The sequence below is a fragment of the Pipistrellus kuhlii genome, unplaced genomic scaffold, assembly GCF_014108245.1.
Source record: "Pipistrellus kuhlii isolate mPipKuh1 unplaced genomic scaffold, mPipKuh1.p scaffold_m20_p_22, whole genome shotgun sequence".
NCBI lineage: Eukaryota > Metazoa > Chordata > Mammalia > Chiroptera > Vespertilionidae > Pipistrellus > Pipistrellus kuhlii.
The window spans coordinates 6,637,788-6,665,107 of record NW_023425521.1 but is presented as its reverse complement, the minus strand read 5'-3'; the positions used below and the strand labels follow the sequence as shown (position 1 = coordinate 6,665,107).

Sequence of the window (27,320 nt, the reverse complement as noted above, 5' to 3'; positions counted from 1 at the left end):
TATTATTTTTTTAATATATTTTATTGATTTTGTACAGAGAGGAAGGGAGAGAGAGAGAGAGTTAGAAACATCGATGAGAGAGAATCATTGATCAGCTGCCTCTTGCACACCCCTTACTGGGGATTTGCCCGCAACCAAGGTACATGCCCTTGACCGGAATCAAACCCGGGACCCTTCAGTCCCCAAGCTGACGCTCTATCCATTGAGCCAAACCGGTCTCGGCTGAAAATATATTATTTTAAATTAACTTTTTTACATGATGATTCTTTACATGATGATTTTAAAGAATAATGAAGCAATGTGGTATTCAAAGACATAATTCAAATTGAGGATCCCCTATGAAATATCCACAACAAAAGGGAAAATTATCATAAGATGGTTGTATTTTCATAATAAATAGAAAAACTATGTTAAAAATACTTATTGTTTTAAAATTTGAGTGATTATTCCCGCCACTTGGGCATAAAACCCTTGCATTATCTTTTAAATTTTTTTTATGTTTTGTCTGATACAAGTAATGTATGTTAAATAATGTTTAAGCACTAAGGCATACAAACAAAATAAACATCATGAAATGACAAACCAAGTGAAGAATTAGAACATTGTTAAACCATTGCGTCTACCTATAGGTCTTTCCTTTCCCATACTCCTGGTGTCCCTGTCCCAGAGGCAGCTATTGTTCTTAATCTAGTGGTATCATTGGCTTACTATTCCCACATATGCAGAGATATATGCTATTTCTCTTAGATATATGCCTCTAAATGGAGAGAATGGAATTTTGTCTATTGTATAAGGTAGGGATCTGATTTTATTTATTTTTCATATAAATAATTTGGGCACAATTTGTAGACTGGTTCATCATTTATCCACTACATTGTGATGCCAGCTCTGTTCAATGTGAGCCAGTTTCTAGGCTCTCCATTACTTTACATTAGTCAAATTTTTCTATTCTCTATGACAGCAATTTTCAACTGGTATGTCGTAAGAATTTTTAAAACATATAATTCCCGACTATGTAATTGGGGGTGCTGACCTCTTTTCCCTTAGATTGTCAAATAAAAAAAAATGACAATCTAAGGGAAACACAACAATAGCCTTCCTCTGTGAATGCCTTGTTTTGAACCATATATATCTATATATACACATATATATGTCATATAATAGTGTTGGATCTTATTGGTCACATTGCATAATAAGGTTGAATCTGATTGGCCAATTCTGGGTACCACAGATATTATAGGCACTTGATTTTTTTAAAAATCACATTGGAGCATAAAGGTAATTATTATTGTTTTTTGTAAATCAATCAAAATTACACCTATTTTTAGTAATTAATTTATGTATGCCATGAGATGAAAAAGGCTGAAAATCACTACTGGGTGATAAAATTACACTGTGTTAATTTTAGTGGCATTATTTTAGGTTCTAATATGTGGTATGGAATGTCATGCCACCTGTCTCTCCTCCTTTAGGAGTCTCATGGTACTGTGTTCATCCCTGTACACTTTAGGTTTGGCTTGTCAAGTTTCTTAAAAGCTCTTGTAATTTTAGTCGAACGTGCATTGTTTGATGCTGTCAGTCATTTTGGGAAGAATTGATAAATTGAGATTTTCCAACACCCTGATACATCTCTCAGTTATTAGATCTTCTTTAGTATCTTTCTAAAAGGCTTATAGAGGCTTATCTACACATCTTTTGGTAGACATTTCTGAGAATCCTATATTATTATAGTTATAAATGGGATTTGATGATTTTTTGCTAGTGTGTAAAAATTACAAATGATTTTTAACATTAATCTTTTATTCAGACCCCCCTTTTAAACTCTTTTATTATTTTGAATAATTTATACGCTTTGCATTTTTCTCTATGGACAATCCTAACATCTATGATTAAAAACAGTTTTGCTTCTGTATTTTTGGTCATAGAGTTATGCATATAAGTAGTGGTAGCAAGCATTCTTTTCTTCTTCCTGATTTTAAAAGGGCTATTAAAAACTTCACAATAAAGAATGAATAAAAAGTGCTGAGATTTTGCTAACTACCTTTTATGTGGTTAAGAATGGTCTCTTCTATTCCCTATTTGCTAGGAGTTTTTGTCTTGGAATTTTATCAAGTGATTTTCTGTGTATTGAGATAATCATAAGGCTTTTTTTCTTTTAATACTTTAATGGAGCAAATCATATTATAGGTTATTTTCTAACATTACACTAATATTATGTCTTTTCCAATTCTTTCATGATGTATTATCACTGGATTCAATTTGCTAATAATTGTTGAGGTTGACCAAAGATTTTTCTTTTTTGAAGATGTTTTTTAATTGATGTTATGCTGGCCTCATAAATTGAGTTGCTGAATAATCCTTTTTCTATTCTCTGAAAGAATTAGTATCAGAGTGAGTTATTAGTTTCTTAAATACTTGGTGGAACTGGCCAATAAAACCATCTGGCCTTGATATTTCACTTCTGGAAATATTTTTGACTACTATTTAAATGTTTTTAATGGTTATAGGATGACTCATATTTTCCAATTTCTTCTAGTCACTTTTAGTTGATTTTTATAGCTTAGAGATTTTTCTTTTCATTTAAATTCAATATTTATTAGCATTTATAGATTTCAATAAATGATAAGCTGCCATTATATTCTTTGCAACTTGATGATTATATATTTTTATACTTAATTGGATTGGTTTGCTAATTTATGTCTGTGTCATGAGTGAGTTGACGTATAATTTTTATTTCTCTTTGTATTTGTCATTCTCTAGTTTCAATATTATAACTTCTGAAATAGTCTGAAAGTGTATTTATCTTTCTTCATTCTTTGGAAAAGTTTGTAAAAGACTAGAATTATCTGTCTCTTGGGAGATCTTTTTTAGAACTCACCTGTAAAATTATTTGAGTTTAATGTTTACTTTGTGGGAATATTTTAAACTATTTTTTCAATTTCCAATTTTTTAGGTTTTTCTACTTCTTTTGACATTTTATATTTTCATAGGGATCTATTTCACTTAGGTTCTTCAATTATTGCCATAAGATTTCTATGGTACGGTCGTGTTATCTGTAAGCTATGAAGAATCCATAATATGCCATTTTCAAATTTTAATATTAAATTTTATTTTCATTTATTTTACTTTGTCATTATATTGCTTTTCTAGATAATACTGCTATAGATTTATTTTTATCCCTAATGTTAATTTGTGCTTTATTTCTTGTTTTTTGACAGTTTTACCAGAAATAGTTCTATATTACCAATGTCTTAAAGTGGTTGCCTACTTTATTAAAAATTAGACTTTTGAAAGCACATAACATGTTAGGGCTACATATTTTATTTGGTTGGCTCCATTCTTCAGGATTTGATAAGTTGTATTGACTGCTTGATAATAACTTGGTAAGTTATATTATTTTGCTCACTATCTCTGTGGATTTTTGCTTTTCCTCAGTCCTGGAAAATTCTTAGTCGCTATAGTTTTATATCTTCTCTCTGTCTTCTCTCCTTCTGGAACTCTAGACATGTGATAGATCTTCTTATTTTACCTTTCATAACTTTCAACATCTCATAATTTGTATCTTCTGATATTACTGTGTTGCATTATAGATGGTTTATAACCATCTGTTTCACGTCTTGCTTTTGTAATGTTAGAAACTTAACTCATTTATTCTACCTTTTATACAAAAGTTTCTTTCCTGGAAATTGTGTTTGGGTCTTTCTCAAATCTGGTCATTTTTGCTTAATCTCTCCTGGTTTATTCTTTTATTATTCCATCCTTTGTTTCTTAAAATATTTAATACATGTTTATTTTATATGCTTTTCCTGATAATTCCGATATCTGAAGTGCTTTCCATCTGTTTGTGTTGGCACTTATCAATAGTGGTTTTCTTCTGGGTTTAGTAATTTTTTAATATGATCTCATTTATCTTAATTTATGGGAAACTTGGAGATATTCTGCTGTAGGAGCTTTTCTGAGAAGGGCATTTGTTTTAGCTTCAGGTGGGCATTGATAACACTACTGATCTGGAACCACTTTCGCGTATCACAGGCTCTCTGACTTAATCTGTGGCATCATGTTCAGTCCCATATTCCTTCCCCCTGAAGGTGCAATGCAAATAAGGGCAATTGCCTTCAGATACCTTGCCTTCTGACTATGCTTACTGCTTTTGTTTTTGGCACGTGAAGTTGTACATGTGTGTGATTTTTGTTTTGTTTCATTTTTCCCTTTATATATTTCTCTTTCTATGAGCAGAGAAAGAGGAAAAATTATATTTACAGTATGGAATCTAGTTATTTCATATCATGAGGGCCTCTCGGAATATCTGGCCTGCCGAACTGCTTGACTTTTATGACTTTCCTATTCATAGCCTCTGCCCATTTTTTCATTTTTCACAACAAGGTTATTGCTGACATGGAAGCCCAAGTTCACAAGCTGAGGGAAGAGCTGATTAGTGTGAACACTCAGCGGAAGCAGCAGCTGGTAGAGCTTGGTCTTCTCCGCGAAGAGGAGAAGCAAAGGGCTGCCAGGGACCATGAGGCGACTGTCAGCAAGCTGAAGGCTGAATCAGAGAAGATGAAAATAGAGCTGAGAAAGACTCATGCAGCTGAGACAGAGATGACGCTGGAAAAGGTAAGCTATCTACCTCAACATTTTATAGACAAGTGAAACGCAGGCTGCCACCCTCACATTTCATCTCTGGGAGGTGGGGACAGAGAATTACTCTTCACATTGTTCAAATGAGCAATTTAAGTCTTTTTGTATGTCTAAGCACCACTAAAATAATGTAGGGAGTTTCCTAACCTTCTTGTTGACTTTCTTTGAAGAAATTGCATAGATACCCCATTCTGTATCAATTAAATACACACTGTGATTTAAAAAAAAAAAAAAAATGTTACTGTGTTTCCCTGAAAATAAGATATCCTCCGAAAATAGGACCTAGCACATGGAAAGATAAGAAATCCCCTGAAAATAAGACCCAGCGCAACTTTGGGAGAAAAAATTAATATAAGACACTGTCTTATTTTCGGGGAAACGGTATAATATTGTCAAATATTATACTGGTTAGGAATACTGGGCTGTAGCCCTGAATTTTCTTGAGACTAAGTGTCAGATATTTTCTAGATTGTCTAAAAGTTTTTTATAGATGTTATAATTTTTAGAAGTGTAACATATATGATGACATATTTTCCCAGATTGATATTTTAGATTGGGAAAAGCTTTAAAATTATATATTTTTAAATAAATGTCAATATAACATTGACATATTTGGGTTGACTTATCTTCCAGGAACAATCTCAAATATTCTTTCTTTTGATGTTTTGGAAAGGTGTAAATCTTTTAATTGATTAGTAATTGTGAATTGTTCAAAGCATAACAAATATAAATCGTCCCTTGAGTTTCTTAAGACCAATATATACCTTGGGATAAAGAATTGAAAAGTGTTGTTGAAGAATCTTCTAATTCTGTTTAATTTTTCCCTTTTCTTTGTCTAAATAATTTAAATCTTCATAGCATATACAACACCATGGTAGGCACTACTCCATTAATGTTACATGGAGTGAGAACCCAAATTGCTTACTTTGTAGTAGCTAATTTTATCTGAGAGTCAGATTTCAGCCAGTTTTGCCCTTGACAGCATAGCTCTGAGCCAAGAAATATATAGGAAAATGTCTCTAAAGAGAGGGGAGGGAGCCTGGCTTCTTGGAGTAACAGCAAAGAGGCCAATATGGCTGGAAATGATGATGGGGGAGGAGGACAAAGTGGAGGTGGAAAAGGGTGGAGGAGGAGATGAGGTTAAGGAAAAAACCTCAGAGGTGGACAAGGTCCTGTAGGTGTGTCTCGGCCTTTGAAAAGCCCTTGCCTTGACTCTTCTTGAGTAGAGGAGGCTAGACAGGTTTTGAGCAGAGGTGTGACATTTGATTCACCTTTGAAAGGATCTCTCTGCCTACTAATGCTGAGAATAGACTGAATTGAGGGCAAAGAAGGAAGTAGGGAGACTAGTTTAAAAGCTATTGCAAGAATTTAGACAAGAGATGATAGAGGCTTAGGCCTCAGGCAGTAGCAGTGAAGGTGGTAAAAACTGATCAGAGCCAAAACCGGTTTGGCTCAGTGGATAGAGTAGGGGTGTCGAACTCAATCAGAGAAGGGGCCAAAATCTAAAATCCAGCCTAAATCGCGGGCCGAATGGTTTACTGAACAGTCATAAACTGTCATTGTGATGGAAACGCAGCGGAGTGCAGTGATGACAGCGTGGTGCGGGCCACATTGCAAGGCCTGGTGGGACGGATTTGGCCCTCGGGCCTTGTGTTTGACACATGTGGGATAGAGCGTTGGGCTGCGGACTGAAAGGTCCCAGGTTCGATTCCGGTCAAGGGCATGTACCTTGGTTGCAGGCACATGCCCAGTGGAGGATGTGCAGGAGGCAGCTAATTGATGTTTCTAGCTCTCTATCCCTCTCCCTTCCTCTCTGTAAAAAATCAAAATATATATATATATTTTAAAACTGATCAGATTTGGGTAATGTTCTGAAGGTACTCTGGCCAGATTTCTTGATTTGGTTTTTAGATGTAGGGAAGGGGAGGTGGAAAGAGAGAGCAGTTAAGAAAGTTTCCAAGGTGACTGGCTAGAGCCAGTGGACACAGGAGTGACCCATTCACTGACGGGAGGAAGACTGCAAGAACGACAGGTTGGGCCATTTGGAATGTGTTCCAGTTGAGATGCCTTTTATTTATGTGAGTGAGGATGTTAGTGATAATTCCATCAAAGCAGTACAAAATGATAGTATTTTGATGCTAAAATATACAGTTTCAGGAAGAAGGAATATTTCCTTATATGCAATAGCTTTAGTCCTCGGACAATAGCAAATAAAAGAGGGACTAATGAAGAGTGCAAGAGTGCAGGGACCTTTCTGGTAATTCTTACACACACCTCTCCTTGACTTCAGTCATATCTGTCATCAGTTCAAAATAATTCTAAGTAAATGGTCTTGAGTGGCACAGATACCAGTGCAGCTCAATTTAAGAAATTTGGACATACCAAAGCCAGACTCATAAAACATACAACTTAGCCCTGCTGGTGGGGCTCAGTGGTTGAGCATCGGCATATGGACCAAGAGATCACGGCTTGATTCCCAGTCAAAGCACATGCCCTGGTTTTGGACTTGATCCCCACTGTAGGGCATGCAGGAGGCAGCCAATCAAAGAATGATTCTCTATCATCGTTGATGTTTCTCTCTCTCCATCATCCCTCCTCTCTGAAATCCATTAAAATATATACTTTAAAAAACATACAATTTAGGCCTTGATTTTTCTGTATTGTATATCCACATTTTAAATGTTTTTTTAATCGATAACATTTTTCAAATATAGGTTTATATGTATTTCTAATTGATAACAAAAGCATAGTATTAGAAACCCTGGGTAATTCAATTGGGCAAATATTTCTGGAAGATAATCTATATATGAGAAAGGCATTATCCCAAGCCCTGTGGGGACACACAGAAAAAAGGAAAAAGTGGCACTGTCTTCAAGTAGATTCTAAAAGCAGCGACTGCAAGACACATACATACACAATTGCAATGGGAGGTAGAGTATAGATTGGGGAAGAATTCTTTTCTGTCAGGGAAATCAAGGAAGATTAACTGGAAGAGATGTCACTTGAACTAAACATAAGTAGATATGCAAGATGGCATTCTAAGCCAAAGGAACAACAACAATAGGAGCAAACAGAACGTGCACATGCCATAGAGGTCAGTCGAGCAGAGAGGTTGTCATCAGCTAAGGGACAGCTAGGAATCATTGCAAGTCTCCAAAGCTCTGATAAGCATGTGGCTTCACTGTGGAAACAGTGTGAAGCTACTGAAGATTTTGAGGAAATGAAGTGTCAATAGCCAAGTGATTATTAGGAAAATCAGTCAGGATTGGCAAGCTGCCACAGCAGGAAAGTAGTTGGTGGGGACTGGATTAATTCAGGCTATAGGTCCCTGAAGACCCATTAGAAATGTACGAAGGTAGTGAGCATACAGCAGTGAGGATGAGGAGACATGCTGAGAAGCATCTCAGAGATGGCATTGATTAGAATGGGTAAGTATAAATCAACCCTTAATCAACTGGGAATGTAGGAGAACTTTGTGGTTTCAGGAAGAAAAAGATGAGTTCAATATGGACTTGTTGAGCTGGAAGTGCTCTCTACACCAAACTGTGAGGTTCATTTGCTATTGAAGGAACATTTGTGGGGAATCATAGGAGAAGGCAGGACCAGGAATCCCTCTCTGTAGGAGTCACCTATAAAGAGGGGCCTGTTCGGGAGGGGAAATAGAAAACAGTGGTGAAAAAAGAGCTTCAGTTAAGAGTCTGGGAGGAAATAGTCAAGGAAGGGTCATCAAGGTAAGAGGAATATGAGAAGAATGTGTTTTCATGGAAATAAAGGAAGAGAATATTTAGAAAGGAGTATTGTCAAGAATGTGATAGAAAATCAGGAGGGATACGGGTGGAGGAAAGGTCACAGGATTTGAAACTGAGAAGTCATTGATGATCTTGGACAAAGCACTGAAAATGATAATGTGGACAGAAACACGGTTGCAAAAGATAAGTGAGAGAGTAGGGAGGACGTGGGGATTCATGAATACTCTATTGTTTTCTTGGAAAATCTGATATTAAAAGGGAGGTGGAGTCCCAAAGAGCAATAGGAGTGAAGGAGAATATCATTTTAGGCTGAAAATGTCTTGAAATACAGGAGAAAGAACTGATGGAAAGGAAGAGCTTAATGATGCAAAGAACCATGGATAATTGATCTGAGATGAGGTTGTGAATGAAATTACCAGCTCAGGTTGACCCTCTCCCCTTGGCTACAAGGATCCAGCCCCAGAAGACATTGGTTTGTTTCTGGACCCACTGCTCCAGGTCTTTGCACGTGCCATCTCTCTGCCTAGAATGTTCTTCTCCATGATTTTCCATGGCCGCCCACCCTCCTCATCATCAGTCTTCACTTCTCAGAGTGTCCTTCCCTGACCTCTGTATCTCAAGTCTTGCCTACTTTTATGATCTTACCTTTCCCCATTGTCTTCAAGGCTCATCTCACTATCTGAAGTAATTTTTTAATTTTTTCACATTTATTTTCTATTTATCCTATTGGAACATAAGCTGGACCTTGTCTATCTCATTCATTTCTGACCTGCTGGTGTCTAGAAAGCTTGGCACATGGGTAGCCTGGTAGTGTAAGCCTGCAAGGACAGAGTGCTCTTGAGTTGAATAGGGAACAGAAGTCATACAAGCAGCCCAGGTCCTCTGTAGCTTCTGCCAGTGGTGATTTAGCCCTAAGAGATATGTTTCGTAGCTCCAAGGTAAGAGAAACATGAAATACCTCCCCAAGGTAGAAATTCTTGAAATAGGGAATCCCAGAGAATAAATGATTGACATTTGCATCACTAATGCTGCTTTTCTAGTCTTTTCAAATCGTTTCCAACCAAATCAAAACAAGATCCATAAAATATGAATCTTTGAAAAATTAAAGAACAGTACTAAGTGATGGTAATGGGTAGTTTTCAGTAGACTGATGAAAACATTGGTATTTATTGTGTAAGAAATCTATTCAGCTATTTTAAATAAAAATTTATTTAAAATAAATTTTCTTAAAATAGAAGATATTTTAGAAAACATGGAAGAGAAGACTGCAAAAGTCTTTGGTTACTACCATCTCCCAAAGAAAATGGGTAGTAATTATTTGATATGAATGTAAAATAGCTGTGTTAACCGAGATCATAATAACTAAACTGTTGTATTTTTTCCTTTTTTTAAAGTTATGCAAAGAATATTCCAATGTCATTTGAAATTCTTTGAAAATATAGTTTTCATTGTTTCATGACATTCCATTTTATTAATGTAGCATAATTGATTGAGGTATTCCTTTATTTTTAAGAGTGAGGTTGAACATTTATAAGAGATTTGTTATTCATATTTCATTTTCTGAAGTTGCCAGTTACCATTCTTGGTCAGTTTCTCTTGGTGCATTCTGTTGGTGTCCTAATGTTTTCCTCATCACCTTTCTATAAACTCATTTTGTATTTAAAATAAAAGTCTTACCTTTGTGGCAAATATTTTTTGGTATTTGCCTTTTAATTTTATCATTTTATTTTATGATACACACAAAAATTAGTTTGCATTTAGTGTAATCCTTTACGAGTTCTTTCTTATCAAACCTTTTAAATATCAAATCGTGTTGAGCCTCACGATTTGATATTTAAAAACATGAATATATGAAAATTGTCTATCCTGTGCTTTACTAAGTAAAAAGCTCTTATGAAACTGACAGCATTTACTGGTTTGGGCTCCCAGTCTGTAATTTGAATGGCAGCGAAGGGCTGTCCTGCGGCTCGGCCAGCTGAAGTTGTTGGAAGGTTTGAGCAACAACTCAACAACTCAGCATCTTTTTCAAATGGAAGCTTAAACCTTTGAAATTTATAATTAAAGGATTAATATGAAGGCATTGTCATTTTGGCTTAAAATAGATTTTTAATCTCAATTCTGTTCTTTTTACTTTCATCTTTCCCCTTTGCTAACAATATAAAATTTGGATCCTTAACATTTTAAATTAAATGTTATCCTCAAAGAGTTTAGACTTATAAAAATTGATTGACAAGCAACATCCAGTATAGCTTTACAATATTCCGCACAAAACTTAAAATGTCCTTTTCCTCTGGGTGTATACGCCACAGCTTGATATAATGGACTATAATGATACCTCTGAACATGAAAATAAATTAATTGACAATAGGGAAAACATGCACAAATGACAACTTGGAAAAGTTTAGGTGTGCATCAAGTTTTATACCAAGGAGTGGTACGGTCTGACTTAAGCTGAGATCATTCTAGTTGTATGAGAACAATGGAGGAAGCCCAGGAAGGACGTTGCAGGGATCCCAGGGAGAGATGCCGGTGGCGTCGACCAGAATGGCACCAGTGGAGGTGGTCAGGTTCTGGATATATTTTAAAGTTGGAGCCAACTTGGCTTTCGGATGGGATTTGACATCCAAAAAAGTAAGCCACGGAGAAGCTCAGACTCGGGAAGATATGAAAATCCGATACTTCATTTCTATGTGGGATAGGATTATATGTGACTTTTACACTGTATTGTTCAGTCTCTCCTAAATGTTCTAAATTTTAACCACTTTGTAAACTAAACAGGAATATACAAAAGTCACTATCTATTGGGTCGGCAAGTAAGTAATTGCGGATTTTTTAAAGAAAATCAAAGACAATTTTTTCATGGAACTAAATAACTTTATTCTGTAATGTATTGCCCATTTTGATCAATGACCTTTTGCCATCTTTCAGGCAGCATCATAATCCCACGTTCAAAAAACTTCTGGTTTTTATTAGCAAAAAACTGAATCAGGTACGATTTGACATCATCATCATTATTGAAATTTTTACCATTCAAGAAGTTTTGTAAAGATCGAAACAAAAAGTAATCAGATGGTGCAAGGTCAGGACTATATGGTGGATGTGGCAAAACATCCCAACCAAGCTCCATTAATTTTTGCCGAGTGACCAAAGATGTGTGTGGCCTTGCATTGTCATGATGGAATACAACACCTTTTCGATTTGTCAATTTGGGCCGCTTTTCTTCAACTGCATTGTTTAATTTCATTAGTTGTTCAATGTAGACATCAGAATTGATCGTTCGGTTGGGTGGTAAGAGTTCAAAGTAGACAATTCCTTTGTAATCCCACCAAACTGATAACAAAACCTTCTTTTGATGAATATCAGCTTTTGATGTTGTTTGAGTTGGTTCACCTGGCCTGCTCCACGATCTTTTCCGCTTGATATTGTTGTAAACAACCCATTTTTCATCGCCAGTTATCAGTCGTTTTAAAAATGGATCATTTTCATTACGTTTCTTTAGCAAATCGCAGCTGCTAATGTGTTGCGTTAACTGTGATTCTTTCAGTTCGTGAGGAACCCATGTATCGAGTTTGTGAACATAGCCAAGTTGTTTTAAGTGATTTTCAATGCATGTATGTGATACATGAAGCTTCTCTGCAATCTCACGTGTTGTACTGTGACAGTCCGAATTGATTATTGCTTTGATTAGGGCGTCATCAACTTCAACTGGACAACCAGAGCGTTTTTCATCTTTGAGTGAAAAATCACCAGAACGAAATTTGGCAAACCAATTTTGACACTGCCGTTCTTTTAAGGCTTCGTCACCATAAACAGCACATAACTTTTTATGAGCTTGCGATGCGTTTTTCCCTTTGTGGAAATAAAAAATCAAAATATGACGAAAATGTTCCTTTTGATTTTCCATTTTTCAACGAACGCCAAACGAAAACTACAAAACAGATCAAAAAACTTTTTTTACTGATTAACAGCTGAATAGCCAACTATCAAATAACAAAATGTGTTTTACATTTTTACTACGTCTGCAAACCTAAAAATTCAACTGAAGCCATATATGTGTGAAACCCGCAATTACTTACTTGCCGACCCAATAGTTATATTGTTGTCCTGGCCCTGAGTCTTAGAGCATCTTCAACCTGTCTCTCCTTTTCTGTCCCTGGAAGATCAGAGATGCAGAGAAAGGGATGTACATTGGCTGACATCAGACACTGAGGAGCGTGATTGTGATGTCATTGGCCCCTGCTCACCCCTACTTGAGGTTGGGAGGGGCCTCAAATACCATCCCCCCCGGCCCTAGGTGCTTCCTATCAGGGCAGGGAGGCTGAGTCCTCACCAGCATCCCAGAGAAGCCAGCTCAGGGACTCTCATCCTGGCTTCTGCCACCTTCATGGAGGCCAGCGGCCATGTGGACCCCGCTGACTTTAGACTACTTCTCTTACACGGAATGCCAACCCCCAGGTCTGATGAGGACGAGAGGAGAAAATAGTCATGACATGGAAACACGGCAGGCTGGTAGTCTGAGACCCCTGAGGGACACAGGACCATCTGGCCTCAGAGAGAAGGTAAGACCGAGACCCCTCTGTGCTCCTGAGACAGGGATCTTTCTAAAAATGTAATCTCATTGCTGGGCTGGAGTCAGCACTGGCAATGTGAACACAGCCTCTACCCTCAAAGAGGTTTATGTGGACGGTCAGGCATAATGGAACAAACGAAACTGATTGCATCGAGCTGAAATTAGAGTCATTGTCTCCATCTGGACCTCATGCCCTGGGAAACACCCAGGACGGTGTCTGGAAGTATGTGGGGAGCGGTAGAATCAGGCACAGCTTTCTGGACAAAGTAGATTGTAAGCTAATGGCGTCGCCCTCCTTTGCTTAGAAACTTACAAAGTGCTATTGCTGACATCAAAGTGAGGTTACCCAGCTCTCTAGCTTTCTGGCCAAGCATTTTGCACAATCCCATTTCTCCTCTTCTGCCTTTCCTTTTTTCTCCTTAGTTATTTTAATTACGTTAATATTTTAGTTTACAGCTTCATGGCATTAAGTACATTTAAATTGTGCAACCACCACCATCCTCCATCTCCAGAACTTCTTTCATCTTGCAAAACCTAAGCTGTACCCATTAACACCAACTCCCTTTTCCCTCCTCCTCCCAGCCCCTGGCAACCATTCTCCTTTCTATCACTATGTATTTGACTACTCTAGGTACCTCATATGAGTGGGCTCAAACAATGTTAGTCTTTCTGTGACTATTATTTCACTTAGCATACTGTCTTCAAAGTTCATCCATATGGTAGCACATGTCAGCATTTCCTTTTTAAAAAGGCTGAATAACAATTCATTGTGTGTATGTAAGACTTTGTTTATCCATGCATTCCATCAATGGACATTGGGTTGCTCTCAGTTTTCGACTATTTTGAGTAAAGCAGATATGAACATGGGTATACAAATACCTGTTTGGATTCCTGATTTATACCCAGAGGTGAAATTGCTGGATCACATGGTAATTCTATTTTTACGTTTTTGAGGAACTTGCCCTACTGTTTTCCATGCCACTATACCATTTACATTCCCACCATCAGTGCACCAGGGTTCCAATTTCTCCTCATCATCGCCAACAGTCGTTTCAGTGTGTTTTGTTTGTGTAATAACCATCATAATGAGTATGAAGTGTATCTTCTGCCTGTATTAACTGCCCCCCATCCCACAGGTACAGTGTGCTGTGCCCACTCCGGGTGCTCCTTTTCCTCGTACAGGCTGTAAACACTCCCTTTAGGGCTTCACGTGTTTTCTCTCTGCCTGGAAGACATGTGAGCTCATCATCCTCACTCAAAACCGTTCCCTGTCCCTGTCAGAAGAAATCATGCTCTTTCCTGTACACTCTAGCTCTTCATTCATTCCTCTCTTTTTAAATACTTTTATCCAGATATAATTTGCATATAGATTATATGTAATTCTGTAAATGTTGACAAACTGTCACCACAATCAAGATCAAGAAGTGTTCACCACCACAAATATGCCTCCACCCCGCTGTTGTCAGCCGCATTTAACCCCCTGGCTCCAACTCGCAGTGGCCACTCATCCAGTTTCTGTGACTGTAGATTTGCCTTTTCTGGAATATACGAAATGAATCATTCAGTCTGTTTTCTTCCCTCAGCATCATGCATTTAAATACATCCATTGTTGTGGGCTTGAGTAGTCCATTCTTTTTTATTGCTAATAATATTTCATGGCATGTATGTACCAAAGTTTACCCATTCTCCAGCCGGAAATATTTGGGTGGTTAAACATTCACATAAAGGTTTGGTATGAACATAAATGTTTTTATTTCACTTGGGTAAATAGCGAAGAGTGGGGTTGCTGAATTATATGCTCAATATATTTTTACATTTATTAGAAATTTCCAAACTTTTTCCAAAGTGTCTGTATCGTTTTACGTTCCAATCAGCAATGTATGAGCCCCAGGTGCTCTGCATCCTCATTAGCACTTTATATTGTCGAGTATTAGTGTTATTGTAGCCATCCTGAGAGATTGTATTTAATTGCATGTGCATTTCCCTAATAACTAAGAATGTGGAGCATCTTTTCATATATGTATTTGCCATCTGAATATCTTCATTGGCATAGTGTCTATTTAAATGTTTTCCAATTTTATATTTAGTTGTTTATTATTATTGAATTTTGATGTTTATTTATATATTCTAGATATAAGTCCTTTAAAAGATAGCTAATTTGCAAATACTTTCAGTCAGTGATTTAACTTTGTTCTTTTAACAGTATCAAAATGCAAAGATTCATAATTTTTATGTTTGTGTATGTGTCTCATGACATATAAATTATTTTAAAAAATAATAATATACATAAATATATAATAGCAAAGTGATAGATGTTTTTAAATGCCTCTTTTTAAGATACATTGTTCTTATTCTTGACTCCATATTATTCTTTTTAAAAATCAAAATGATTTTAAACGTTTTAAAATAATATAGCTTATGCATATATTCTAAATATTGCATTGAATTGAGAGCCTCTAGTACTTAAATATTGCAAAATGTTTGCAATTATAACAGTATTGAGATCAGGCCAAAAATATACAAAAGCAGGTGTGCAATTGTCTGTATGGAAAATACAATAATCTACCTAATAAAAGAGAAACATGCTAATTGAATGTACCTTCACAACCCACCAGCCAATCAGGAGTGAGTATGCAAATTAACCCAACAAAGATGGCGGGTTAATTTGCATACTCAGGCAAGGAGAGGTTTGAGGGGTGGGGGCGGGATGCAGGTGTTCCTCACCACCCCAGCTGCTCTGGGCCTCTGGGCAGTGTGGGAAGGCAGAAAGGCAGCTCCTTGCCAGAGTGGAAAGGCAGCTCTGGTCAGGGCAAAGGCACTGCCGGCAGCCAGGGGAAGGAAGGCCCACTCTTGCACGAATCTTTGTGCATCAGGCCTCTAGTTAATAAATAACAATCCAAGAATTAAGTCTATGTTTCATCTACTCACAACTCTCAACCTACTTTTGCTCTATCCTGTATTTCTCCTACACACATATTAAAAACTTGGTTAAAAAAATTAAACTATTATTTGTGATGTCATTGGCAGTGAATGAATGACCTTTTTAAAATAAATAATATTTTTATAGTTGAGAAGTTTTTATTAAAAAATATTGAAATGCTTATATTATCAATATATAGAAAAAAATATCTTTAACTCCCATGTTTTAAATTATATTCCTCCTAAAATATTTTATTTCCTTTGATTCATTATATCTTTATAATATATTTTGAACTTTCTATTCTGATTCATAATTATTAAGGAAACTAGACTTGGAAGTTCTCTCTTTCTCTGTGTGTTTTTAAAACCTGAGATATATGCCCCCAAATTTTACTGATATGTATACATATACATATATCCACAATTTAGAGTATGCTATTCAATTTTAAAAATAGTATAGGCTCTATCATTGCAACTATGGCTAAAACACCAGTTAAGCACCCAGGTGTTGAGTACTAATTTTTTTGATAATTTTTAGAATATATTACAAATTATTATTGAAAAAAAAGAAAAGCTAGATTATTAAGTGTGTGCAGATGTGAATTCTGGCTAACAAAACTGTTTTTAATGTTCATCTATGGTATTTTCTTGGCAAAGAAAATGGACATTTGTTCCCACTGCGTGAGTCTAACAGATCACTGGACATCCCAGAGCACTCTAAGGAGGCAACCCTGGGTCACGGAAAATAGCTCATGATACATCAAAATCTTTGACTCTTACTTGTGACAGTTGCTTTATTATACATTTCATATTATTATCAAATGATGAATTTTAACAGATTTTAAAAGAGGTTTTAAAGATTTATAATTTAGGCCTATCTCTTATTAATTATTATAATTCTAATGTGTTTATTCAACCCAGATGACTTTATTCAATTAAAGGCTGTATTATATATTTTAGAGACTTCCTAAGAATAAGAAATTACTAGAATTGTCATAACTAAATCATAACTAATGGTCCATTTGTTGTCTAATAATACGAAGGAGGAATAAATGGGGGATGAGAACTTCCAAGTCTAGTTTCCTTAATAATTTGTGGGTGAATGAGTCAACATAGATGCAATAAGCATTTACTCTATACTTAACTCAGTGCTGGTCACAAGATGGAATGTGACTTTGTTCCTGCCTTCTGGAAGCTTTTATTATTGTGGTGATAATGAGAAATACAAGCATAAAGGAACTTTTAAAACTATATAACTATGCATAATAAAATCCTAGAGAAGGGTCCAGTGCTGGAAATCTGAGGAGGTTTGTAGAAACCAAAGGCTGTTTTATGGAGGAGGTGATCCTTGAAGTACAATGTTTGACTTGGCACCAGATATGAAGAATTTTCTCAGTCGGTCCAAGGGGATAAAATGGGAAACGAAGAGCTTAGGATGAATTGCGAGAATGTCAAACAGTAATTATAAAAACCCTACTTACAAAAAGTACAGATAACATTTTAAAATGTTTTATTTTTAAACTTTGTGTTTACACATACTGAAAAGTTTCAAAAATAATGCAGAGAATTTCCATACATCTTTCCCTGAGCTTTCCTCCATACCAGTATCTTATTGAACCATAGTACAATCATTGTACTATGAAAATCAGCATTGGTAAGATGCTTTGTAGTTACCTACAGACTTTATTTAAATTCCACCAGTTTTTCCACTAATCTTTTTTTGTTGTTGTTGTTCTAGGATCCAGTCCAGGATCTTATTTTGCATTTAGTTGTCATATCTTTTCTTTTTTTTTTTTTTTTTAAATATATTTCATTGATTTTGTACAAAGAGGAAGGGAGAGAGATAGTTAGAAACATCGATGAGAGAGAGTCATCAATCAGCTGCCTCCTGCACACCCCCTACTGGGGATATGCCCACAACCAAGGTACATGCCCTTGACTGGAATCGAACCCGGGACCTTCAGTCCCCATTGAGCTAAACCTGTTTTCGGCTAGTTGTCATATCTTTTTAGTCTCCTTCAATCTGTGATAGTTCATCAGTCTTTCCTTATCTTTCATGACCTTGACACTTTTGAATAATACTACTCAAAACAGTTCTGTTTTGTAGAATGTTTCTCACTTTGTCTAATGTTTTTTCTTAATTAGATTGAGGTTATGCATTTTTTGCAGTAATACTCCAGAAGTGATATTGTGTCTTTCTCAAGTGCCTTTATATCATGGTGTACAATACATGATATTGAAATACCTTATTACTGGTGACATCAACACTGATCTCTTAGTTAAAGTGATAGCTACCAGATTTCTCTGCTGTAATGTTATTTTTTCTCTTTGAAATATGTAAACTATCTGAAGGAAATATTTTGAGATTAAGCAGATATCATGTTTTTCCTCATACTTTCAGCCACTAATTTTACCATCCATTGGTGAATATTTCCTACAAAATTATTGTTATTTTATTATCATCATCATCATCATTACAGTTCCTTTGAAGTTTTGGCATTATCTGGCTTAAAGGTATTATTATTATTATTTTTATATCTCTAGGGGAGAATATGTATATTGGAAGTTAAAGGTAACTTTTTAAAGTTGTTTTAGAGTGATGAATGAAATGGGAGTTTGGGGGGAAGAAAACAATAGGATGAAACTAGAGAAAGGTTTGTGACAAAGCAATGCATGCTGTAAGGGTCTGTCTGCTACTTGTAGTTGATTCTGTATTTCCAGATGGAAATGAAAAGAGAGCATCGCAGTTAGAACATGGTTCAGTACAATAAAATTTTTAAATTCATTAGCTCAGATTCCTGGAGTTGAAACTTTCAGAGAAAAATTTACAAGGGGTTCTCACGAAGAAGCCAGAATGTTATGTGGTTATTAACATCTTCAACAACATTGTCATGAAACATAGCATTTTTATAGGGTACTTCCTTAGAATGGAGGTGTAGTAGGAATTATTTTGACTTTAACCTTCTAAAAAATAGAATGACAAAGTAGGATGTAATGTATTAGAAGTCAGACTGGTCTCCAGAATTCCTTAAGAACTCACAAACTGTTATAAAGCTTGTGAAATTATTTTGAGATCAAACAAATTAATGATCAGATAGTATTTACTTTAACAAAAATTGAACCTCTGCTATTCGAATATTACTATGTTAAATAACCAAAACCTTATTATAAGTATTTTCTCTGGAGTAGAAATCATTTGGTCTTAACCATCTAAAGGGGATCAAGCAGGGATGTCCCAAAATAACCTTGTTATAAGATAGTCTCACAATATTAACCTTGAGAAAGAAGTTAACAAAATTGAGATTCACAAGAATTTGCCTTATTTGTTATACTTCCTTAGAGAAATTCTACTTCAGGTTTTGCTTCTGATGATAATTTTATCCACCAGAACTGAATACTGAGAAAGAATAATAGTGAAGTAGTAAAGAGGGAAACAGATTAATATCCTGCTTAGTTTGTCTCTTGTTAATTGTATGTTTCTAAGAGCTAACCATAATTTAAGATTTTGACATTGTCTTAAAATATGTAGCTTTTGTTCTGCAGTAAAAGCTTTGCTGTTTAAAAAAAATGCTTAAGAGATCTTTTCATAATAGATGAATGGCTGTCAACCTGAGTTATGCAAAGTAAGAGTATTTATAAGTTTAGAATAACTCTTAATCAGGAACAACTAGTTGTGAAATTACTTCTTTCATTGGCTACAATTTTAGTCTACAAATCTCTGAATTACTTGGCAAATTGCTACATTACCAGTTTAATTCAGTTGAACTTCATATTCAAGTCAAGCATTTATTGAGTACCTATAATATGAGCTAAGGAATGTGTGAAATATGGAAGATACAAAGAAGAAAAGTTATCATTATTGATCAGAATATAAAAGATAAAATATATTTAACATAGAGTTTTAAAATTATAAATTAGTTTATATTTTATAAAATGTAACTGAGAATAAAGTATCCCCAAATAGTATCAGCTCAGCTTAGATAAAGAGGTCACCCATGGTAAGAGGACCACATTTTGCAGGATCTGTAAAATTTTCATTTCTTAAATTATAAGCTGAAAATAAAATACTATAAATTTTCCCAATCAGAGTGATGTTTTGGCATGGCTTTTACCTGCTCTCTACCATCTTTTTAAAATGTGTCTTCTATGGCCACTGAATTAGACAGCATTTGAATTAAAAAAAAATACAGAGGTGAAAGAATTAGGTTTGTTTTTTAAACACTTTGTAGGACCTCAGGATAGAACCAAGCTAAAATGTCCAATGTTATAAACTCAATTTTTACTATTTAGAAGCTAGAAAAAACAGTTTTGATAGACAATTCTTGGAGAAATCTTAGATTTAAAAAAAAAATCACATGAGCAGGGACTTACATAAACATGAAAGGAATCTGATTTTTGTTTTGATAAGATCTTAAAAGGAGAGAAGAAAGTTATTTAGGAACCCATTTTGGTTAAATGGTTGTTGATTATTTCAGCCTCACATATCTTCACATCAAGTATTTTAGCCACTGATTTCTGATAATTTTAATTAAACAACATTTTGGTTTTGTTCTCTTAACTTAGGTGGTTTTATTAACCATCTCATTAAATGAAGAGCATTTGTCAATATGTTGAATATTCACATTTATATTTAACTATTAATATATAACAATCTCTTTTATATTTGTAATATAGTCTTTCATTTTACTTTATATCCAAAATTATTTACATATTTATAAATTGCCACTTCTATTTTCTGTTCACACACAAAGTATTTTTAAGTGAGGTTAAAAAAAACCCACACACGATAAATCAGGTAACCTTTAATTTTTTGCTTTCACAAATATTTGGCAATCTCTTTGTGCAAGTAACTATGCTTGCATTCTCTGGAAGAACCATAAACAACTGTCTCTACAATTTATTTATGGAATTATCCTAGGAATATTGAATGGATGAATGAACAAGTACATTTTAAACCAGATGACTAAATGGTTATCAAACATTTAGGGAAAAAGTAATACCAATTCAATTCAAACTCTTTTAGAAAATAGAAGAGGAGAGCCGAAACTGGTTTGGCTCAGTGGATAGAGCATCATCATGTAGACTGAAAGGTTCCAGGTTTGATTCCGGTCAAGGGCATGTACCTTGGTTGCGCGCACATCCCCAGTAGGGGGTGTGCAAGAGGCAGCTGATCAATGATTCTCTTTCATCAATGTTTCTAACTCTCTATTCCCTCTCTCTTCCTCTCTGTAAAAAATCAATAAAATATATATTTTTTTAAATAGAAGAAGAGAAACACTTCTCAACTTATCTTATGAACTTAGCATTATCCTGATGCTAAAACTAGACAAAGATATAGAAAGAAAATCATGTGACCTTGACCGGAATCGAACCTGGGACCCTTCAGTCCGCAGGCTGATGCTCTATGCACTGAGCCAAACTGGCTAGGGCTCAAATAAATTCTTGAAAATAATTGATGTAAGTGAAAACAACTGATAGCATATACAAAGTGTACCTAATGGAAGAAGATATTTACTGTGCCATCTACTGTGTGTCAGGTGCTTTCACATACGTTATCTCACAACACTGAAGTTGCTATTTCCTTAATAGCTGGAGAAACGGGGGCTCAGAGGACTAAGCCACTTGTTTTGGGTTGCACAGCTACAAGTTGCAGAACCAAGATTCTGATTCCAGTGTAGCTTTCTCCAAACCTTTGCTAGCAATTGTTTTATTCCAGTGCCATTAACTGGCTGATCCAGCCATCTGTTGGCTCAGTAGTCACCATGACAAGATAATTGGTTTTATGAGCCAGTTCATGCAGCTTACCACATTCCTCATTCCCAACTAGACTCCCATTTGGGGTCCTAGCTCCTCGTTACTCACAACTTTTATTCACCAGCCTCCTTCCCTTTCATATTTCTGCCTTGATTGGCATCTTTGAATATTTGGTATTTCTGCTCTTATTTGATCACTTTGGATTTGATCTCAGATCCACTCAACTTAATGGAATCCTCTTCTAAGCCTTTTTGAAGATAATTACTGGTCAGTTCCCTGGACTAACACTAGACCTTTTCTGGTGTTTCCATATAGGATGACCGAGGAGTAACCCTGCTGCTATACTGTCCTGCCACTCACCTGGTTCTGTGGCATCAGAGCGGATGCCCTCCCACACGTCGTTTAATTGTGTGGAATTCACACGCTGGATTTTTATGTTCTTTAGTTTGCACTATCAATTTTTTATTGTGTATGAATAATTCTTATTTAATAATAGCTTTAGAAAAGCAATGTTTTCTTTTTTAAAAAAATATTAAGGTTAGAAACAAGCGTTTACCCTGCATAAATTCTAAAGTTTTGTATATTTACCTTTAAAAGACATGTCCTCTTTTAAGCCTTGCATTGACATCTGCAGAAAGCTCCGCCTGTGTAAAGAGCTGCACTTGAAAGTTACTTTGACTTCGGGAGCTGCCAGGTTGCCTTGCATTGTCTTTGGAGATTAGGGATGCTTGCTTGGAAGGCTGCCTTTTTTCTTCATAAAACTGAAGTTCTGTTGTTCCAATGTAACATTTTATGTTAATCTGATCAGTTCCTCGTGGACATAATATATAGCAGGAACCAAAAATCCTATCCTATAATATATAATAAAAGGCTAATATGTAAGTTGACTGAATGGCAAACAACCAGTCACTGTGATGCGCTCAATGCAAGAGCTACCCTTTGGTGATCAGTGTGCTCCCACAAGGGGCTCATGGCTGGCAAGCGCAGTGGCAGTGGTTGGAGCCTCTCCCACCTCCACAGCAGTGCTAAGGATCCCTTGGGGGATGTCTGACTGCCGGCTTAGGCCCACACCCCAAGAGGATGCAGGCTGGGCTGAGGAATGTCATGCATTAGGCCTCTCGTAGTGCAATAAAAACCTCCAGTGGTAAATCGAACCTGGTGACTCGTGGTGTCCTTGTCCGTTGCCTGGAGAGACATGAAGGAGTTTTCTCCGGGCTCCTAGGGAACAGCGGAGCGTTGAGCAGGGCTATTCCTTTCCTATGCATGAATCATCTGCAGGGTGAGAAAGCCATTTTTCCATGAAAATATCCTGGAAAACAAGATGTGTTTCAATTTTTTTAAAAAGTGCTTTTGATATGTATGATTATAATTGGAAAAAAGCAATGAAAAACTATGTATTAATGGAAAGAAAACAAAAATGATTTCTACGTTTTATTTTAGTAGTAAAATGCTACTTCAATTTATAGTTTCAGACCAAACATGACGCATTTTGTTATTGCAGAAATTTCACTTAGCTTTCAGTTCTAAATAGGACATTGATAAAGTTAGGAAAATTAAAAATGTTTAACTTTGATTAAATAATGCGTTTCTTATGAAATTTAAATTTTACTGGAAACACTATCTCATTGATTTGATTTAACTTTCATGGCTATAACTTGTTGATTAGACTGAGCAAAGCATATCCTACCCCAGATCATACTTGTTCATAGCAAAGATGGCATTAAGTGCATTGACCCATTGATGAGAAACTCTACAACCCATAAGTCTCTTGCTTATTTTAAGAGCTCATCACTCTTCTCCTCAGACACCTGCTCATGGTTATGACCTAGAAATAGCTGTGCCCTACAAAATCTTGGTTTTGGGCCTTCCATTCTCTCTACCTCTCCCCAGCCCTCATCTTTCTAACTCACTTAGTGTAGCATCCTCACTCCCAAGAGATTTTTTTCCCCTCAAAAAGGACTTCCAATCCATTAATCTTACCATTCTCCACTTTTTATCAACTTATGTCTTCATTTCCCAGGTTAGATTTCATGGTCTATCAATGTATAATAATTACTTCCTTGAATTACCCTCAACTTCCTTGTCCTTCTTTTCCTCCACTTTCCTTGCTGGCAAAACCCAACCCTGATTAAACCAAATACTCTTGTACTCTATCTACTCTTGTATCTAAACAGTTGAATATGGTTCAAAAGAAACACTTATGTTAACTGGTCTCACCTAATCTTAAATCCAGAATGCTTAAGTGGGCCCTTACCACTAAGTAGTTAATTCATTTTCCCATAAGGAAAATGTCATACCTCTTTTTCTTCTCAAACCTCCAACTGCCTTTTCATTCCTCACTCTTAGTTGGTGGCTTCTCTTTCCCTGGAAAAGTTGAAGAGACAGAAGAGAACTATCTCATTATCCCACTCTCCATTTGCATCTGTATCACTATATCTCCTCCCTTCTTTTAGAGTGCATGGATACCTGACTTAAGGAAATGCGCACCTCTGCCCCAGGCCTTCACTAGTGCCTTGCTCTCCTCACCCCTTCTGAAGGACTTTTCTCCTTTAATTATCCATCCTTTCTATCATCATTCTCTCTACTGTATTATTTCCAAAATCATAAAAACATGCTGCAATATTTTAAAGAATTCTTTGATCACCGTGCCAAATAATGTTGTGTTACAAACATTATTTGTTGTAGTAACAAATTGACCTCAAAATCTCAGTGGCTTAAAGGTTTACTGTTAAGTTAAACCATATGTAAGTGCTGTGATTTTAGATCTAAACTGGTTAATTATCAATAATTTCATGGGGTTAGCTAATACTTTCTCAGATTGTAAGTCCAATATTGTTCAACAGGAAGACACCACGATCTTCATTTTGATCTCTCAAATGGTTTTGACACCACTGATCACCCCCTCTTTGATAGACTTCAGTCAGTTTATGGGTTAGGAGGAACTTCACACCTCTAGGGGTTTGTCCTAACTGTCTAGCTGCTCCTACTGCCCCTCCTTTACTGGCCCCATCTTATCTTCACACCTCTTAATGGCGTTTTATTCAGTCTCTTACTGATCTTGTCCAGTTCCACAGCTTTGAATGCCATCTACATGCTCATGACTTTCAATCTGTATCTCTTATCTTAGTTACCCTGAGCTCAGAATTGTGTATCCAACCCTTTCCCAGGCATCTGGCCTGACAGTCTAGTAGGAACCTCATATTTAACATTTCTGAAACAGAACTCTTCATTCTCCCCCCAGTCTTCTGCAAGTCTGCCAGTAAGACTCAGCATCATCTTAGACTTGTTTCTTTCTTTCAATCTCAATCTTTCTATTCTTCCTATAGAATCCTGCTGGTTCTATCTTCAAAATACATCCTGCATCAGATCACTTGTCATCACTACTGCCACCACCACCCTACTCTAAACCACCATCAGCTCTTGACTGGACTGATAAAGTAGCTCCCACCTGGTCCCTTGACACTTGCTCTCTCTAAGTCTTTTCAAGACACATATTCCCCTATTCAAAAGCTCCCCAGTGGCTCCTCATTGCTCTTAGAACAAATGAAAACTCCTTAACTGTGCTATTTGATGTGGCTTTGACCACCTCTCCAATGTATCTCCTATTTCTCACCCCCTTAGCTACACAGATTTGGCATGTGGCTTTCTTACCACTTACAATAAGCCAAGCTTGTTCCTCCCTGAGGCCTTTACACTTACTTGTGCCCTTTGTTGGGTCCCTCCTACCTCTTCTCAGATCTCCCAGTGACCAGCTAGCTGGTCCCTGCCTAAATGTTAAAATCCTTTATCACTTTCTGTCATTGTACCCTACCTTTTCCTCCATATAACTTTCCACTTGTTATTTATTGTTAATTTACTTATTTATCATTCACTATTATTCCTTCTGTGCCTAGAATAGTGCCTGGCATATAATAGGCACCCAGTAAAAATGTGTTGCATTGATAGCTGAATGACTGTATCTTTTTTGTTTTTTCAACTATAATGCTCCAATTAGACTGAAAAGATTTCATAATGAATAATTCTTGGGCCCTAACCACTTTGGCTCAGTGGATAGAGTGTCGGCCTGTGGACTGAAGGGTCCCACATTCAATTCTGGTCAAGGGCAGATGCCTGGATTGCAGGCTTGGTCCAATGTGCAGGAGGCAGCCAATCAATGATTTCCTCATCATTGATGTTTCTATCTTTCTCTTCCTCTCCTTTCTTCTCTGAAATCAATAAAAATATTTTTTTTTAAAAACAAGAATAATTCTGAGGCCTTGATTTGTATAAATCACCAAATAGTATAACTAATATAGTAACACTTTAGCTCTCTGAAAACAGAATACAATGAACTTTTTTTCTGCTTTTGTATCAGATATGATTTGAATGTATCCATAATGCAGATAAAAATTATAAAAGTAACATAGAACTAGTAAATATATAAAATAGGATGACCAAAGGGATAAAAGGAATGAAACAGCTTTCACAGGCAGAAGACTGAGAGATTCTCTGATCAGATTCTCTAGTCCCATGAATGGGTTAATTCAGGTTATTTTTTCAATAAAATACTATTTAGGAGAATTTCAGAGAGACAATTTCAAAACAAATAAAAGGAAGAAAAGGTATGCCTCATTTATCAGATGTTATTCAGGAAGAAAATATCCCACATGTCAGTTTCCACATAACTACGTATGTAATCCCTATGTATGTGCCAACCCCTACATTTGGAAGGTTGTTTCTCTAACACATGCCCCTACTCTTCTAAACAAAAATGCTGAAGACGTCAACAACCCTTCCTGACAACTTGGCAGCGTCATGTGAACACAGGTGCCACACAAAAAATTCCCGGCAGTAAGTGTACCCTGCACTGTCATTTTCTCTCCTATTTATAGTCCTCATTCTTCCTTCTTCTTTCAGTTATCACTTGATTCTGAGGGCAACTGCCTTCAACTTGTTGGCTGGTTTTCTACACCCAATAGCATGGGCAAGGGCCTCAAGGCAGCTTCTAAGTAATCCACACAATTGTTGCTAGAACTCTGACTTCTGGGCAAGTGGGGCATTACGATGGTAGTACAAATAGCAAATGACGTCAAATACATGCAAATGTTGGTGATGAGAGTTTTCATCACTCTTCCTGCCACCTAAAGATCACTTGTACACTGCCTGTCCCTGGCTACATGGACTGGGGGCCTGACCTGGTATGGGGGCACTTAATGTTATTCTGTTAATAGATATTGGAGATATAATTCATATGTGGAATGACCATAGTTACCAGTTGCCATGCGTGTTTTCTCAGTATAATTGCTAACACTCCACTCATTCCCCAAAGTTATCCAATGTTGACAAATTAGACATTTTGCCTTATTCATAATATTTTAAATAAGTAAAGAAGTACTATTAATTTTTTCCATTCAACCTAGAATGTAGTTGCCTAAAATTGGAAGTCTCAGATAAGGAATTTTTGTACGACAGCATTAGAAATATACTTAATGAAAAATTATGCCCAATGTATTAAGTAAAAATAAATAAAATGTGAATTGAGGAAATTTTTCCTAATATTTAACTGTAAACTATATGTCTCTTGTAGGGGAAATTATGGCAGTTTACATTGTACTTCCAACATATATTTGGAGTGAATAATTGAATTCTTCAACTACAGTGGAAGTGGAAAACATACAAAAAGTACTTATAAAATTGCTTTATAGATTTAT

General features: G+C 36.2%; 1 protein-coding gene across 4 annotated transcripts in view; it reads left to right on the top strand.

Moving 5' to 3' along the window:
- CEP112 (centrosomal protein 112) overlaps nt 1–27,320 on the top strand; it is a 267,970-nt gene that overhangs the window by 144,031 nt on the left and 96,619 nt on the right. For all 4 annotated transcript variants that reach the window (XM_036451304.2, XM_045586287.1, XM_045586288.1 and 1 more), the window contains one exon: nt 4,384–4,614. In XM_036451304.2, the coding sequence (XP_036307197.1) occupies nt 4,384–4,614 (231 nt within the window). The remainder of the gene's footprint in view (nt 1–4,383; nt 4,615–27,320) is intronic.